At 34.5% G+C, this 14165-nt stretch overlaps 1 protein-coding gene across 1 annotated transcript; it reads left to right on the top strand.

Annotated features, from left to right (window-relative positions):
* Positions 1-1651: 1651 nt before the first annotated feature.
* Positions 1652-8434, top strand: LOC132175222 (glucosamine inositolphosphorylceramide transferase 1-like). The gene is made up of 4 exons (XM_059587095.1): positions 1652-2236; positions 2672-2794; positions 5967-6134; positions 6466-8434. Exons 1-4 carry the CDS (start codon positions 1868-1870, stop codon positions 8146-8148), a joined length of 2343 nt encoding a protein of 780 aa, XP_059443078.1. The 5' UTR covers positions 1652-1867; the 3' UTR covers positions 8149-8434.
* The last annotated feature ends 5731 nt before the right edge of the window (positions 8435-14165 follow it).

The following is a 14165-nucleotide window of genomic DNA, read 5'->3' as shown; positions in this document are numbered from 1 at the left end:
GCAAAAGTGTAAAGTCATATTCAGAAAAAGACAAACACAGTGTTGAGGTTGGCCCCAAGGCTGTTGCCAAACGCCCCCCTAGAATTTTAGGAATGAGGACAAAATTTTAAAAAATAAATAAAAATTAAGAGATAAATAATTAATTTTTTAATATTTTTGAAAGTGCTGTGAATTTCCGCCCCTCAAAACACTCCAACGGACCTGCGCCGTAGGGGGAGGGCTGGTTTCAAAATTTCAAATTGTCCTTTCATTTTATTGATAATTTTAATATATATATAAAAAGAATATTTGACAAATATACCTCAGGTATTTAAGAGATATAAATGACCAAATCAAATGAGATACTCGTTTTAAATAAAAACTCTCTGACACCCTGTTTGGTAATTGACTAATCAAAGTTAATTTTTTTTTTTTTTTTAAAAAAAAAAACTCTTTAATATTATTAGTTTTTATATCATATCAAATAGATTTTTATTACCATCTAAAAATTTTTTTTTTTTGTTTTTTAAAATTTTTTCATATGAAAAATTCTAAATTTCTAAACCAAAAATTACGTAGCCAAACGGGGCTCAATTCTCATACCGATTTGGTTTAGGTACTGTCAAAAAAACAAAAACTACAAAAATTAAGTGATCGTGTTTTTTTAACTGTTCAAATTTATTTTTGGCACATTTTTTTTTAAAATTGAAATTAAATTTAGATTACTTAAAAACACCACAGCATTTAAATTGTATATATATATATAGCATTTATGTCAAATCCTCCCATAAATGCAAGACTTCTACATTCAACGGCCATAGGTCATTTACCCCACTTCACATTTAAATCTAAACAGACTAAACCTACCTCCACGCCACCCCTCCTCTCCCCTTCCCCTTTCCCTAGCCCACCAGGGCCACCACTCACATTCCAACCAATCCAAACCCTAGCTTGCATTAAATATCATCTAAAGTTTATGTTCTTTGGGAACTTCAAATGGTCACCAAGAATCTTTACTAACAACCACAAATATTTACGTTTTTAAATACGCACGATTCTAAAACCGTAAAAATAAAATCTCTTTTTCACAAATATCATCAAATGAGTAGCGTCAAAAAAAAAAAAAAAATTAACAAATTATTTTAATCACAAAAAACTCAAAACGTCTTTCATCCTCAGTAACTTTTATTTTTACCTTTTTCACATATGGAAAAGAGCTAAACTAAAACAAAGTAAGAGAAATGGGGTTCAAACTCACCATAAGCGTGAGAAGTTAAAAGTAAAAGTCAAAAATAAAAAATTTAAAGAAACTTGGAAGATATATATCAAAATACCAAAATTTATAATTATTTTTAGTGACTTTTTGGGTGGATATATCGAGACATTCAAACTTTGGAATAAATTATGGAATAATTAAAGGAGAAAAGTGAGATGGAATTATGGTACTCGCCGGTTACGTTCATTTGTTAGCTTATCATCGTTCCACTTGTCCATGCCCACGTTTTCCACGTCACAAATCGGTCGCCATGAGCCGGCAGTACACCTGAATTTCCCACTCTCGCGACTCCGCCAATTTTCCAACACATACATTAATTATTTGGAAAGTACCCTCATTTTTCTCTTAATATATATATATATATATATATATATATGTACCTACGCACATATAAATCCCCGACGTCGTTCCGTTTCTGCAGTGTTTCTTCATTGGAAAACACGAAAGAGGGAGACAGAGAGAACAATCAAAAGGCCAAAAAAACAGAAAAAATTGAAACCCAAGTCTGTGACAAATGCAGGTGACAGCACGGCTACGTGATGTCACGCGGGCCTGAGATCCCAGCTGGGCTTCGACGACGAGGGTGAAGACGACGAAGGGAAAGACGAGTTTATGAAATTTCCAGGTATGGGCGGGTCGAGCCCCACCGCGGCTGCTGCGGCGGCGGGCGCTGGAGGCGTGAATGGTAGCGTCGGCGGGAGCTGCTGCGATATGAGCTTGAGGTGCTGGTGCAGGTGGCGCTGCAGGGAGCACCCGCACTGCAAGCACCGCTTGCTGTCGTCTGGGTTGCTTTTCTTCTTGGGTTGTTTTGTGCTGTACGGATCGCTTGCTACGCTCTACGCGTGGCTCGTGTTCACGCCGCCTGTGCGTCCTCCGGCCATGGCGGGATCGATGCTCGGGTGCCAAGAGGACAATGAGGGGTCCTGGTCCGTGGGTGTGTTCTACGGGGACTCTCCTTTTTCTCTCAAGTCCATCGAAACGGTGCGTTTTTTTGTTCGTTTCCTTGCCTGCCTCGGTTTTCTATTTCTTGCCTCCCAAGAGTGGTTGATTTTCTTGTGTCTGGGAAATAGGTGATTTTGGTTGATATCGTTTAATTCGTTGCTGGGTTTTGGTGCTTGCTATCAAAAATAAGAAGCGGTGGATTTTTCCTTCTTTGCTTGCCTCTCTTTTCTATTTCATTTAGACAAAGAAAAAAAAAAAATTCAAAAATGGTTGACTTTCTTGTTTTTGATAAATGGGTAATTTTTTTTTTTTCAAGGTTCATTTTTTAATGAGGATCTTCTATTATTTGTTTTGGCTGCTGGGTTTTGGGGTTTTATATTTTCGGTCTTCTTTGTGATGTGGGAAATCGTGGGTGTGTGTTGGATTATGGAATTGAGGTAGGTTTGATAAGTGGGGTCGGGGAATTGCGTGCAGATGAATGTTTGGAAGGATGAGAGTGCAGCGTGGCCGGTCGCTAACCCTGTTTTGACCTGTGCTTCGGTTTCTGATGCCGGCTTCCCTAGCAATTTTGTTGCTGATCCTTTTCTTTATGTTCAGGTACTAATTCTTTCTGTTATTTTGGATTTTCTTTTTTTATTTTGGATGTTCACTTTCACTTTTACTTTTATTTTCTCTCTTTGTTGAGGTTTTGTTTATTTATTGTTTTCTTGGAAATGGTTGAGTGATGTGTTATGACATGGGTGCAAGTGGGCTAATGTTTGTTTAGTGATTGAAGGCACAGGTAAAGAAATTCAATATTTTTATGTGAGTGTGCACGATCTTTATGAGTATATGATCATCTTTCACTCTTAATTTGACACGAAATTTGAGTTTGTAAAGTTTGAGATTTTGAATTTGCATTAGCTTGTGATTTGTGGGCTCTATTGCTTGCGAATTTGTTTAATAAACTGTTTTAGGGGATTTTATCCGTAACAGATTTTGTTTGTGAGGGTTCTCAGCGGGAAAGAAAGGATAATCACATGGTCACTCCGTTTAATGTTTTGTTTTACTCTGAAAATTGATCGTTTGGTCAAATTCACAAGCCTATGCCACGAGCATGGCAATAATCTGTCTTCTGTTATAAGATTTTAAATGCTTGTGCAGTGGTGCAGAAATGTTTATTGTTTATGATGACCTTTGAAATCTCTGGCAACTAAATTGTTACAGTTCACTTGGTAACTTGTTGAGGCTCCCTGGGATTTAAGGTTGACTAAGCTAGTTTGTAAATTCACGGAATTCTGATGTATTTTGCTCTTATGTGTACCCAGTCACAAGGTATAAAATGATGGTAGAAAACTTCAAAAACAGTTTAGAGGGAGAAAGAGAATAATATAATGCGTAATTTACCCAGGCAAGGCCTCTTTAATCTGACATCAATAATTGTGAGTATAGGAGTCATTTTATAAACAATGAAAGTATAAATACATCTTTTGGCTATAAATAATGAAAATACATGTTATGGATCAAGCTCCTCAGTATTTATGCGGATTTTTTGGCTTGTCTTCAAAATTACAGATTGATGGTGGATGAGAGGACAACAAAATATTTATTTTTTACAACTTTTTTTTTTTTTTTGGGTGTCAACTTGCAGCTCACTCATCAAATTGACCATGAATAGGCGTTCTTATTTAATTTTTACAATTTGTTTTTTTTTTTTTTTTTTTTTGTGTGTCAACTTGCAGTTCACTTATTAAATTGATCATGAATAGGCGTTCTTTTCTTACAACCTAACTTGTAAATTTAAAACTACTGAACCTCTTAGGGGTTTTCTTCTTTTGGTTGCTTTTCAAAAGACTTTTGACAATTGAATCCTAGAAATTGAAATTTGGTTTGTTGTCAAATCATAGTAGGTTTTGTAAAACAACAGTCTTTGTCGCAACAGAGTTTTTAATTCTTCTTGTATTGATTATGATGCTTACTTTTTGAGGTATGTTTTCATTGAATTATGTCTCAATCTCTCTGGAAGATACTAAAGACTTTGAGGATAAAAGTGGTTGGAAAGGTCAAATATATTCGAATAGTGAGACCACAGGTTTGGAGGTTGTAGATTAGCGTCTTAGTGTGTAACAGGCTTTTGGGTCAAAAATTGTTTGAAAAATCATAAAAGACATAATCTCTCTCTGTGTCTCTTCCCTAGCCATTGATTCTTGCACTGTCTATGCATTATTAGCCGTCATTAGGAATAAATTGCTTTAAGCTTCTAGTAGAAAGAGTAGAACAACAAAGGATGAATTGGCTGAAATTCTTGGAGTTACTAACAAAAGTTTGAAGGTTCAGTTATGGTATGCACAAATTTGTGATCAAAGAGTTGTTAACTGGTGTATTGTAGGGGAAGATAATCAAAAGGAAATAAGAGAAATGTGAGTCGCACAATAAATGGACATTGAACATTGAAATGTGAGTCGCACAATAAAAGAGTTGTTAACTTATTTTGTATGGCAGCCAATAAATGGACATTGAATATTTTGGATGCTACTTGGTATGTGTTGATCTGCTGAATGAGATCCATGGTAATAGAATTGTAAATTTTATAAGTGAATTGTAAGGTTTATAATTTTCTACTGATACCAACCCTTCCTAAATTCAGACTATACTTTGTTCTCATTAGACATAGCAGTGGGAGAGAAGGAACGGCTAAGTGAGTTAGAATTAGTCTTGAAAATAAAATGCTTTTTTGGTCAATTTAAAGCCTGGTTTTATATATATATATATTTTGGGGGCAGTGTACACACTTATTCAGTGTATTATTTTGTTACGCTTATTAGGATACTTTCAACCAAATATGTCTTTTGTTATTAGTTTTTTGGGAAATATTGACAGAACCTCATTTTGCTGTGTTTATGAAATAATGACCCATTTTCCAATTTCCAAAATTTGATACACTTTACGATCATTTTAAATCCAAGACCTCTATCCATTTTTTTTACCCAATAAATAATAAAATTGGTATAAAATATACAATTGTGCCTCTTAACTGAAAAAATACAATAAGCGACAAAAGAAAAGAAAAGAAGAGATTTGGTAACCCAGCCATTATGGTGGTTGGGGACCACCTAGCCTCAGTAGCTGGACGTGACCCAGTCCTTGGTAATGAAAATCCCAATTTTTTGATAGGAGGGCATAATTGTATTTTCGTATAATTTTTGTTATTTATTTTATGGAAAAATAGAGAGGTTTTGGATTTAAAATGATCCTAAATTCAGGTATCAAAATTTCCTTTTGTTTTAGATACATCTTATTTGATTACTGGCTTTGCTACTGGTGTTGACTTTGTGTAATTTAGTTGTTGCTGGACCATACTTGAGATGTTTTCAAGGAGCCATATTGAATTTGGTGTATAATAATAAGCTAATGTGGGTTATCAGTCAAGCCCACTAGCAACCTGCATGTGTTTTCAATATGTTCAACAGTGATTTTTTCTTCTCACTAAAGAACTTCATAGTTGCTAAGATCTTTTTGGCCATAAATAGTTGCTGCAGATGAAACAAATGTATTTGCAGTTATCAAGATTGTTGGTATGAACTAAAAATGTTTGTGGGAAGCTGGTTTACAGTTTCTGTTGTTTCATACTTTCACTCGAAGGGAGTGGATGCATTAGTATCTATTAAGCACTACATGTGTATTTGCCCGGCTTGGGCAAGTATCTAGGATGCTGAATTTCTTCCTTGTTTCTTTCTTTGGAAAAATTAACTTAATCATCCTGTTCAATTATTCTGGGATCACATTTCAGGGTGAAATACTTTACCTCTTCTATGAAACCAAGAATTCAATCACTATGCAAGGAGATATTGGAGTCGCAAAAAGTACTGATAAGGGCGCAACGTGGCAAGAAGTAGGCATTGCCTTGGATGAGGACTGGCATGTCTCTTATCCATTTGTCTTTGACTACCTTGGCCAAGTAAGACTTCAATTACTATTATGCGCCCACATGCACTCATAAAATAATTACTGAAACATTCTTAAGCACCTTATAACCTCGTCCTACTCCAATTACAAGCTAAATGGATTAATGAATAATGTTCCACCTATGAGATCAACATGTCAAAATCCTTAACAATCTGATTATACCCCAAAGACTAGATTGCCGTTTTGGAAGTCCTTGGGATAGTTTGAGTCCAATTCATGGCCCATTCATTGCAAGACTTTGAAATAATTGCATGGCCTGAATGTTTCAGTGAAAGATTCATACATTGATTGCATTGCCTCATTTTTCTTATTGTTTCTCACAGATTTATATGATGCCCGAGAGTAGTGAGAAAGGGGAACTGCGTCTTTACCGTGCACTCAATTTTCCTTTGCAATGGACACTGGATAAGGTCATCATGAAAAAACCCCTTGTTGATTCCTTCATCATCAATTATGATGAGAAGTATTGGCTTTTTGGCTCAGATCATAGTGGTTTTGGTGCCAGCAAGAATGGACAGCTGGAGATCTGGTATAGTAGCTCACCTTTTGGTCCTTGGAAACCACACAAGAAGAACCCTATATATAATGCTGACAAGAGCTTGGGGGCTCGAAATGGAGGTAGACCCTTTTTCTACAATGGAAACCTTTATCGTGTTGGTCAAGACTGCGGTGAAACATATGGGAGACGAGTGCACATCTTCAAGGTAGAAGTTCTTACAGATGATGAATTTAAAGAAGTTGAAGTGCCCTTAGGCTTTGTAGAGCCTAATAAAGGCCGTAATGCTTGGAATGGCGATCGGTATCATCACCTTGATGTGCAGCAGCTTAGTACTGGTGAATGGATTGGGGTTATGGATGGGGACCGCGTACCATCGGGAGACCCATCCTGGCGGTTCGTTCTTGGTTGTGCTTCAGTTGCAGTTGTTGCTGTACTTGTTGTGCTGCTTGGTGTGCTACTTGGAGCTGTGAAGTGTATTATTCCCCTGAAATGGTGCATCTATGACTTGGGAAAGAGAAGTGATGCTTTCTTGGCCTGGGAAAGATCAAATATGTTTTCTTCCAAAGTGAGGCGGTTTTGCAGCCGCTTAAACAGAGTTCCTTCTTTTCTCCGAGGATGGATAAAACCGAATACCTGTGCCGGAAGACTAGTTGTCGTGATAATATTTACATTTGGGGTTGCACTAATGTGCACGGGGGTTAAGTACATCTATGGGGGCAACGGTGCTGAAGAATCTTACCTTTGGAAAGGTCACTACTCGCAGTTCACATTATTAACAATGACGTATGATGCTAGGCTCTGGAATTTAAAAATGTATGTGAAGCATTACTCAAGGTGTTCTTCAGTGCGAGAAATTGTGGTGGTGTGGAACAAGGGGATACCTCCGGAGCTGAGTGATCTGGACTCAGCGGTGCCAGTTAGGATCAGAGTAGAGAAAGAGAACTCACTGAATAATCGGTTCAAATTAGATTCCTTGATAAAGACCCGTGCTGTTCTTGAGCTCGATGATGACATTATGATGGCTTGCGATGATATTGAGCGGGGTTTTAGGGTATGGCGTCAGTACCCAGATCGTATTGTCGGGTTCTACCCCCGGCTCATTGATGGAAGTCCATTGAAGTATAGGGGTGAGAAATATGCCCGAAGACGAAAGGGGTATAACATGGTTCTTACAGGAGCTGCTTTCATTGATAGTCAAGCAGCCTTCAAGAGGTACTGGGGTGAGGCAGCCAAGCAAGGGAGGGAACTGGTGGATAAGTATTTTAACTGCGAGGACGTGCTACTAAATTTCTTGTATGCGAATGCAAGCTCATCCAGGACTGTAGAATATGTAAGACCAGCATGGGCAATAGATACATCAAAGTTATCTGGTGCAGCCATTAGCCGAAACACCAAAGTGCATTACCAGGTAAGAAGCAACTGTCTTCTCAAATTTTCAGAGATGTATGGAACTTTGGCAGGCCGGAAGTGGGAATTCGATGGGCGGAAGGATGGTTGGGATCAATAGGGACAAATGAATCTTGGCACCAGGCACCAGCTCACTGACTCTTCCTTTCTCTTATTTTGTATCAATTTTTGTTACTCCCGTCATCTTTTTCCCCTGTTGTGAATTGTGTTGGGGGGAAATTTCAGGTTTCAATAGCTTTTGTTTGCAAAATGTATATTGGTTTTGTCATAGTTTTTTTAATTTTAACCCCCTTTCTCTTTTCTTTCTTTTTTTGTTTCTCCTTTTTTGCTTTTGAGAAATTGATTAAATATGGGTCCATTGGAAAAAATGTGTTTGTCTTCACTCTCCCCATTGAATTACTTGATAGAATTGTATGGAATGCCTAGTGATGTTTGAGAAGATAAAAAATATTGGTTCTGTGGTGGTACTCTTCAAATACACGAAATGAAGTATTTCAATGCATCATACTTTTCAGTTGGGTGGTACTCGTCTAAAATGGTTTTTGGGTCCAGGGTGTGTGAGGGTTGTTTTTTGTTTTTGATTTAAGAAAGTCAACAGATTTGATATAAAGGTAAAAGCTGTTTTTGTGGAATAGGGTTTTTTTTAATAGTAATGCTACATACCATTTTAATATTCTACTATGCTCATGTGATAATGTTAATTCATCATTAGATCAGTCTTTGTTAAAAAGAAAAAAAAAAAACAGATCAAGGGTAGATCGACACTGAAATGTTAGCATAGTGGGATGCTTGTGGGATATTAGTATGGTATATAACGTTACTTGTTTGTTAAATTTTTTGTTTTGAAAAGAAAAGGAAAAAGAAAAAGAAATAAAGAGTAATGTTACATATCATATACTTCACCTCTATTTCACCTTTAGTTGAGTAAAAATTAATGGTATATACTGCACCCACCTCCATTTTAAGGTCTAAATATCATGAGTAATGTTAGAGACCATCTTTTTATTCTCTTAAAGTTGAAGTAGCTTTCAAAATTCAGGTATGATTCATCTAAAATTTAATAGTAATTTTAAAAAGGTGTGATATAGTCTCAACTTTGGCCCAACTTTGGCCCAACTTCTAGACCAAATTTCTCTCTTTCTCTAGTTTAAGGCTTTCTCTCTTTTCTACATGCAGTTTTTTTTGTAAACTAAAGAAAAAAGTTGGAAAAAAGTTGAGTTTAAGTTGTGCCTTTATCATTTTTTAATTTTATAAGTCACATTAATTTTAGGAGAATAAAAAGATTATAAAAAGATAGTTCCTAGCAATTAGCATTACTCAAATATCATACTCTCATTTCCCTGTCATCCTTATATGTTGATAACTTGATGTGGCATTGTCAATCACCAATTGAATTTTTTTTTTTTTTAATTAAGATTGACTTTAGGGTGGATTGGTAATATCATTCGTCTAAAAAAAAAACCGAGGGTTGATGGGCACGATTACATAAGTCTAATGAATTAGGAGTGAGACGAGAGAGAAGGGTATGGTAGTATTATTAAAATAAATTAAAAAATAAAATAAAAAATAAAAATTGAGGACTGTTTTTCAAACTTGGCCCACACGGATGGGCATGGAAACTTTTGTTTGGAAAAGGGGGAAAGGAATGGAAAGATTATCCATTGCATGAGTTGTCCTAAAGAAGATGTCCCATTTTGACTAAAGTCTCTCTGATGGATATATATGTTGGACCACTTTGTCCCCACTCTTATGCACTTCACTCTTCAACAACGAAAGGATTAGGATTACAATACGTCCCCACTTCTCTCTTTCTGGGTCCCTCACTTGGAAAATCATTGCAACCACAAGTTTCTCCCCCCAACTTTCTCAAACCCTAGACCATCCCATGTAGAATTGTAGCTTTTACATTTATTGCTACAAAATCGAAATGTGACCCATCATTCAATAATCAATAAAAAAATTATATACCTTCTATTATCATCTCTATCTTGGCCACTCTGTATATTTTTTAACGAGTATGTGATTATCTTATTAGTGATTGATACGTGTTAGCATGCGATTGCAGTTACATCAGTCACTTCAAAAATTATATATATATAAGAGAAATGAATAATATAATGAAGATTTAGATAGAATTGTACGTTGTAAAAGAGTTGTGGGTCTAATATATATAATGGAAGGGTCTTAATTAGGTATATCTTAAGAGATATGGATGATATGATGAAGATTTAGATGAAATTATATGTTGTAAAAAAGTTGTGGGTCTAATATATATATATAAGGGAAGGGTTTTAATTAGGTATATCTTAAGAGAAATGGATGATATGATGAAGATTTAGATGAAATAATAGAGATGATATCCACATATTAATAAAGAATCCCAAATTCAAGTGTGGAAATTCTTTGTTAACATGTGGAGATTTTGGCTTACCTTGTATTTTGAATTTATTTTATGTTCATGTTCCTAAAATTGACAAAAAAAAACATGATTTTGAAGATAAACCCTCAATTATGTTATAGCTAGTGCATTGCAAAAGTTAGATGTGATATCCACTTGCCGATTTGATTGATGCCCAAATTATATTTGATATTCTAACCTTTCATCTTTGGGTTGATTAATTTTTTTTTTAATACACGACTTTTTTTTTTTTTTTTGGGCATGTGGACAGTGATGCACTAAACAAGTGCTGAGTTTCCTACTTTCTTCAATTTTTGTATTTATTTTTTTCAATTCAAATAAGGAAAGTGGACAAAGTTACACATGTGGGTCTTTCTCACTATTGATCTTTATAGCATAAATAAAAGAGGAACAATTGAGAATGCTTCCAAAAATCTTATTGGAAGCGGCCAATTTGGCAAACTGATATGCTTTATAATTAGTACTTTGGGAGACCTTCAAAGCGGTCAAACTTTGTAATAGCTGAAGTTGCTTATGAATGTCTTCAATGGTTGGAGCAAATGACCAATCAAAAAAAAAAAAAAAAATGTGGCCTTGTTGAAAGCCAAAATAATTACCAAAGAGTCACCTTACATAGAAAGTGATCTACAACTAAAAGAGTTGGCTAGTTGTGCTGCGAATAGTGCTACTGGAGCTTCCACAACGTTAACTTCCACCCTTGACAGTCTCTTGGAGATAGCTGCAATAATGGAGCCCAAAAAGTCACTCAAAATAGCTACTGACACAATCATGTCATGTATGACTAGTGTAAACTATTTGGTTTCTATTAATGTTTTGGTAGGACTGGATCAGACTATGATTCAATTGAACTTGAAGAAGCGTCTGCGGTTTTCATCGTTTAGATTCCTAATGTGCGGCTCCCATAGGGTAGGTGTTGGTGCTACTATTGAGGGTGGGGGAATAATTCTTACAAATAGCTAAATGGTTTGTGGATGAGAAGGTTTCTAGCTAACCAAATTTGATCCAAAGTAATGGCAGCCGAAGATGCACCAAATTTGTTGGAATAGCAAGGGCGGAATGAGGCTTCAGAATAGCCTTGATCCATTCATCTATGGGTTGGCCACCAAAAACCAAGGAATCAATAGGCCACTTGGTGTTTCTCCAAATAATTCTAGCAAGAGGGCAATCCAAGAAACACATGTTGAATACTTTCACTTGGACACTTGCCCAAAAGACACATCCAATCTTCCAAATTACCAGTTTGGATAAACTTAAGGCATTTCAATCAATCTTTCAAGGCAGATGCTTTAGCCTAAATTGGAGTTTAAGGTTGTGTGCAATATTTTATCTTTCTCATTTTATTGAAGTTTAGGGGATTGTTACAAAAATAAAATAAAATAAAAAATTATATCAATTTTGAGTGAAGGTCAAATCTTCATTAAGAAAATTAAAATGATGGAATAATCTTTTATTTCAAGAAAATATGACCAAGTTGTTGGTGTATAAACACTTTCAGGTAAACAATACTCTTGATCGAAATATTGATTTTTGTTTATTGTTTATTTATTTGATTAATTATAAAGCGGTTCTTTCATTTTTGACAATGATAGAAGTTCTTATATAATCGTAATCATACCTTGATTGAGACCTCTTACAATACTTGGGATATCTTGATCAACACATTTGTTTGGCCAAAAAAATGATTGAGAAAGTAGAGTTAATAATTTTTTATACGACTCGCAAACCTAACACACCAATATGAATTCTTAACATTTGAGAAATGTAAATAATTTAAATAGTCAAAACAGTGTTATTGTACCCTAGGAACGTATCTAAACTAGTGATTGGCCTTACTCTCTTTCTTTGGCTTCATTTGCCAATGGACTTGGCTAGTGATTTTTAGTTTGGAAGTGATTGGTGTGATATAAAATATATAAAAATTTTGAATTTTTGGTATAAAAAATAAAAAAATATTTATTCTGTAGTGATTTATTTTCTTTGAATAGTAATAACAAATGATTGATATAATATAAAAAATAAGAATGGCGAGGAGTTAAATTTTTTTTTAAAAAAATTGGGACTTGGGCCAAGTCTATTGCCAAATGAATTTATGTCCCCCTTCTTTACTCGGAAACATGATCCCCTCCAATATGAACTGGATAATATCCAATTAGTTATATTGAAGGGGTATTTTTATCTTTTCACTTTTTAATGAGATAAAATAACTAACTGGATATTATCCCGTTGAAATGAAATGGAGAAGATCTTAATTTCGTTAGTCTATATACCAATTTTTTTAAAAATAATTTGTCCTTATCTATAATGAGAGAGAGAGAGAGAGAGAGAGGGAGAGCTATTAATAATGGAAGGAGTAATGCTAGAGATCATCTTTTTATCCTCCTAAAACTGATCTGGCTTTTAAAATCATCATTAAATTTTATATGAATCATACTTGAATTTTGATCAAATTGTGATTTTGAAAGCCACATCAACTTTAGGAGGATAAAAAAAATGGTCCCTTGCATTACTCTAATGGAAGAGGTTAGCCCATAATCTAGAGTAATGTTATAAGTTACTCTTATGTCACTATTATATATCTCAAAGAATGATGTAGCTCTTAAAATCATCATTGAACTTGTAATTGATCATTATTAAATTTTGATCAAATAATAATTTTAAAAGTCACTCACTTTTTTAGGGATACAAAAATGACATAAAAGAGACTTTTAGAATTACTTCATAATCCAATCTGTGGACAAAAACAAAAAGTTGAGTATATTTGTTAATCTATTTTAGGATTTTTTTTAAAAATTATTTTTAGTTGAAAACGTGTTATAAAAAACAATTTTGTCTTATTTCATATTTTCAATTGTTTGTTAATAATAAATAAATAAATAAAAGACAAGAAAAGCAAGAACAACATGTTATTGTACTTTGCTAAAAAAAAGCACTGAAAATACGTATCTTCAATCAAGACATGTGTTCCGCTCAGAGTGTACAATCTCTGCGCATCTGAACCGTTTGACCGCCTCGATTTTACTTTTTCCAAACTCTTTTTCCCGTTGAACTGCCAACATCCCACAGCAACTCGACACGTCTTCCTTTCTAAAGCAAAAGCGGCAGGTTCTCATAGATTCTTCAAAAAATCTTTTTTTTTTTTTCATAATATATCACATTTTTAATTTTTTTCTTCTTCTTACGTTAGAGAAAATACTTAAAACAACATATCTAATCGGAGCAGTTAAATCAGTTGAAGACAACACCATATAAAACGGACGTCAATAGATCAACATTATTTCCCACATTTTCCTCCCTTTATGCCAATATGTCAATACAAAAAAAAAATCATGAATCCTATAAAATATATCTCGCATATATATATATATATATATATATATATTTTCATCCACTTAATGATAATAATATATGAATAAAAAAAATTAACATCTAAACCATTTAATTAAAAAATATGTTACACATAATTTTTTTATAACTTTTTTGACACAAGCCGGCGTGTGATTTAGAGGGTGTTATGTTTTTTTCTTTGAAAAAACTACACTTAACCTACTCAATTTACCACACAATTTTGCAATATCCCACTAATATTTTAATTTGGTTAATGTATCATACTAATCTATCGTTGAGGTTGCAATGTTCATTTTCTCTTACCTTAAATAACAAAAATATCCTGCAAAAAAAAAAAAAAAAAAAAAGAGAAA

This window comes from Corylus avellana, chromosome ca1 (genome assembly GCF_901000735.1).
Source record: "Corylus avellana chromosome ca1, CavTom2PMs-1.0".
Taxonomy (NCBI): domain Eukaryota; kingdom Viridiplantae; phylum Streptophyta; class Magnoliopsida; order Fagales; family Betulaceae; genus Corylus; species Corylus avellana.
This window is presented reverse-complemented; position numbering and strand designations above follow the sequence as displayed.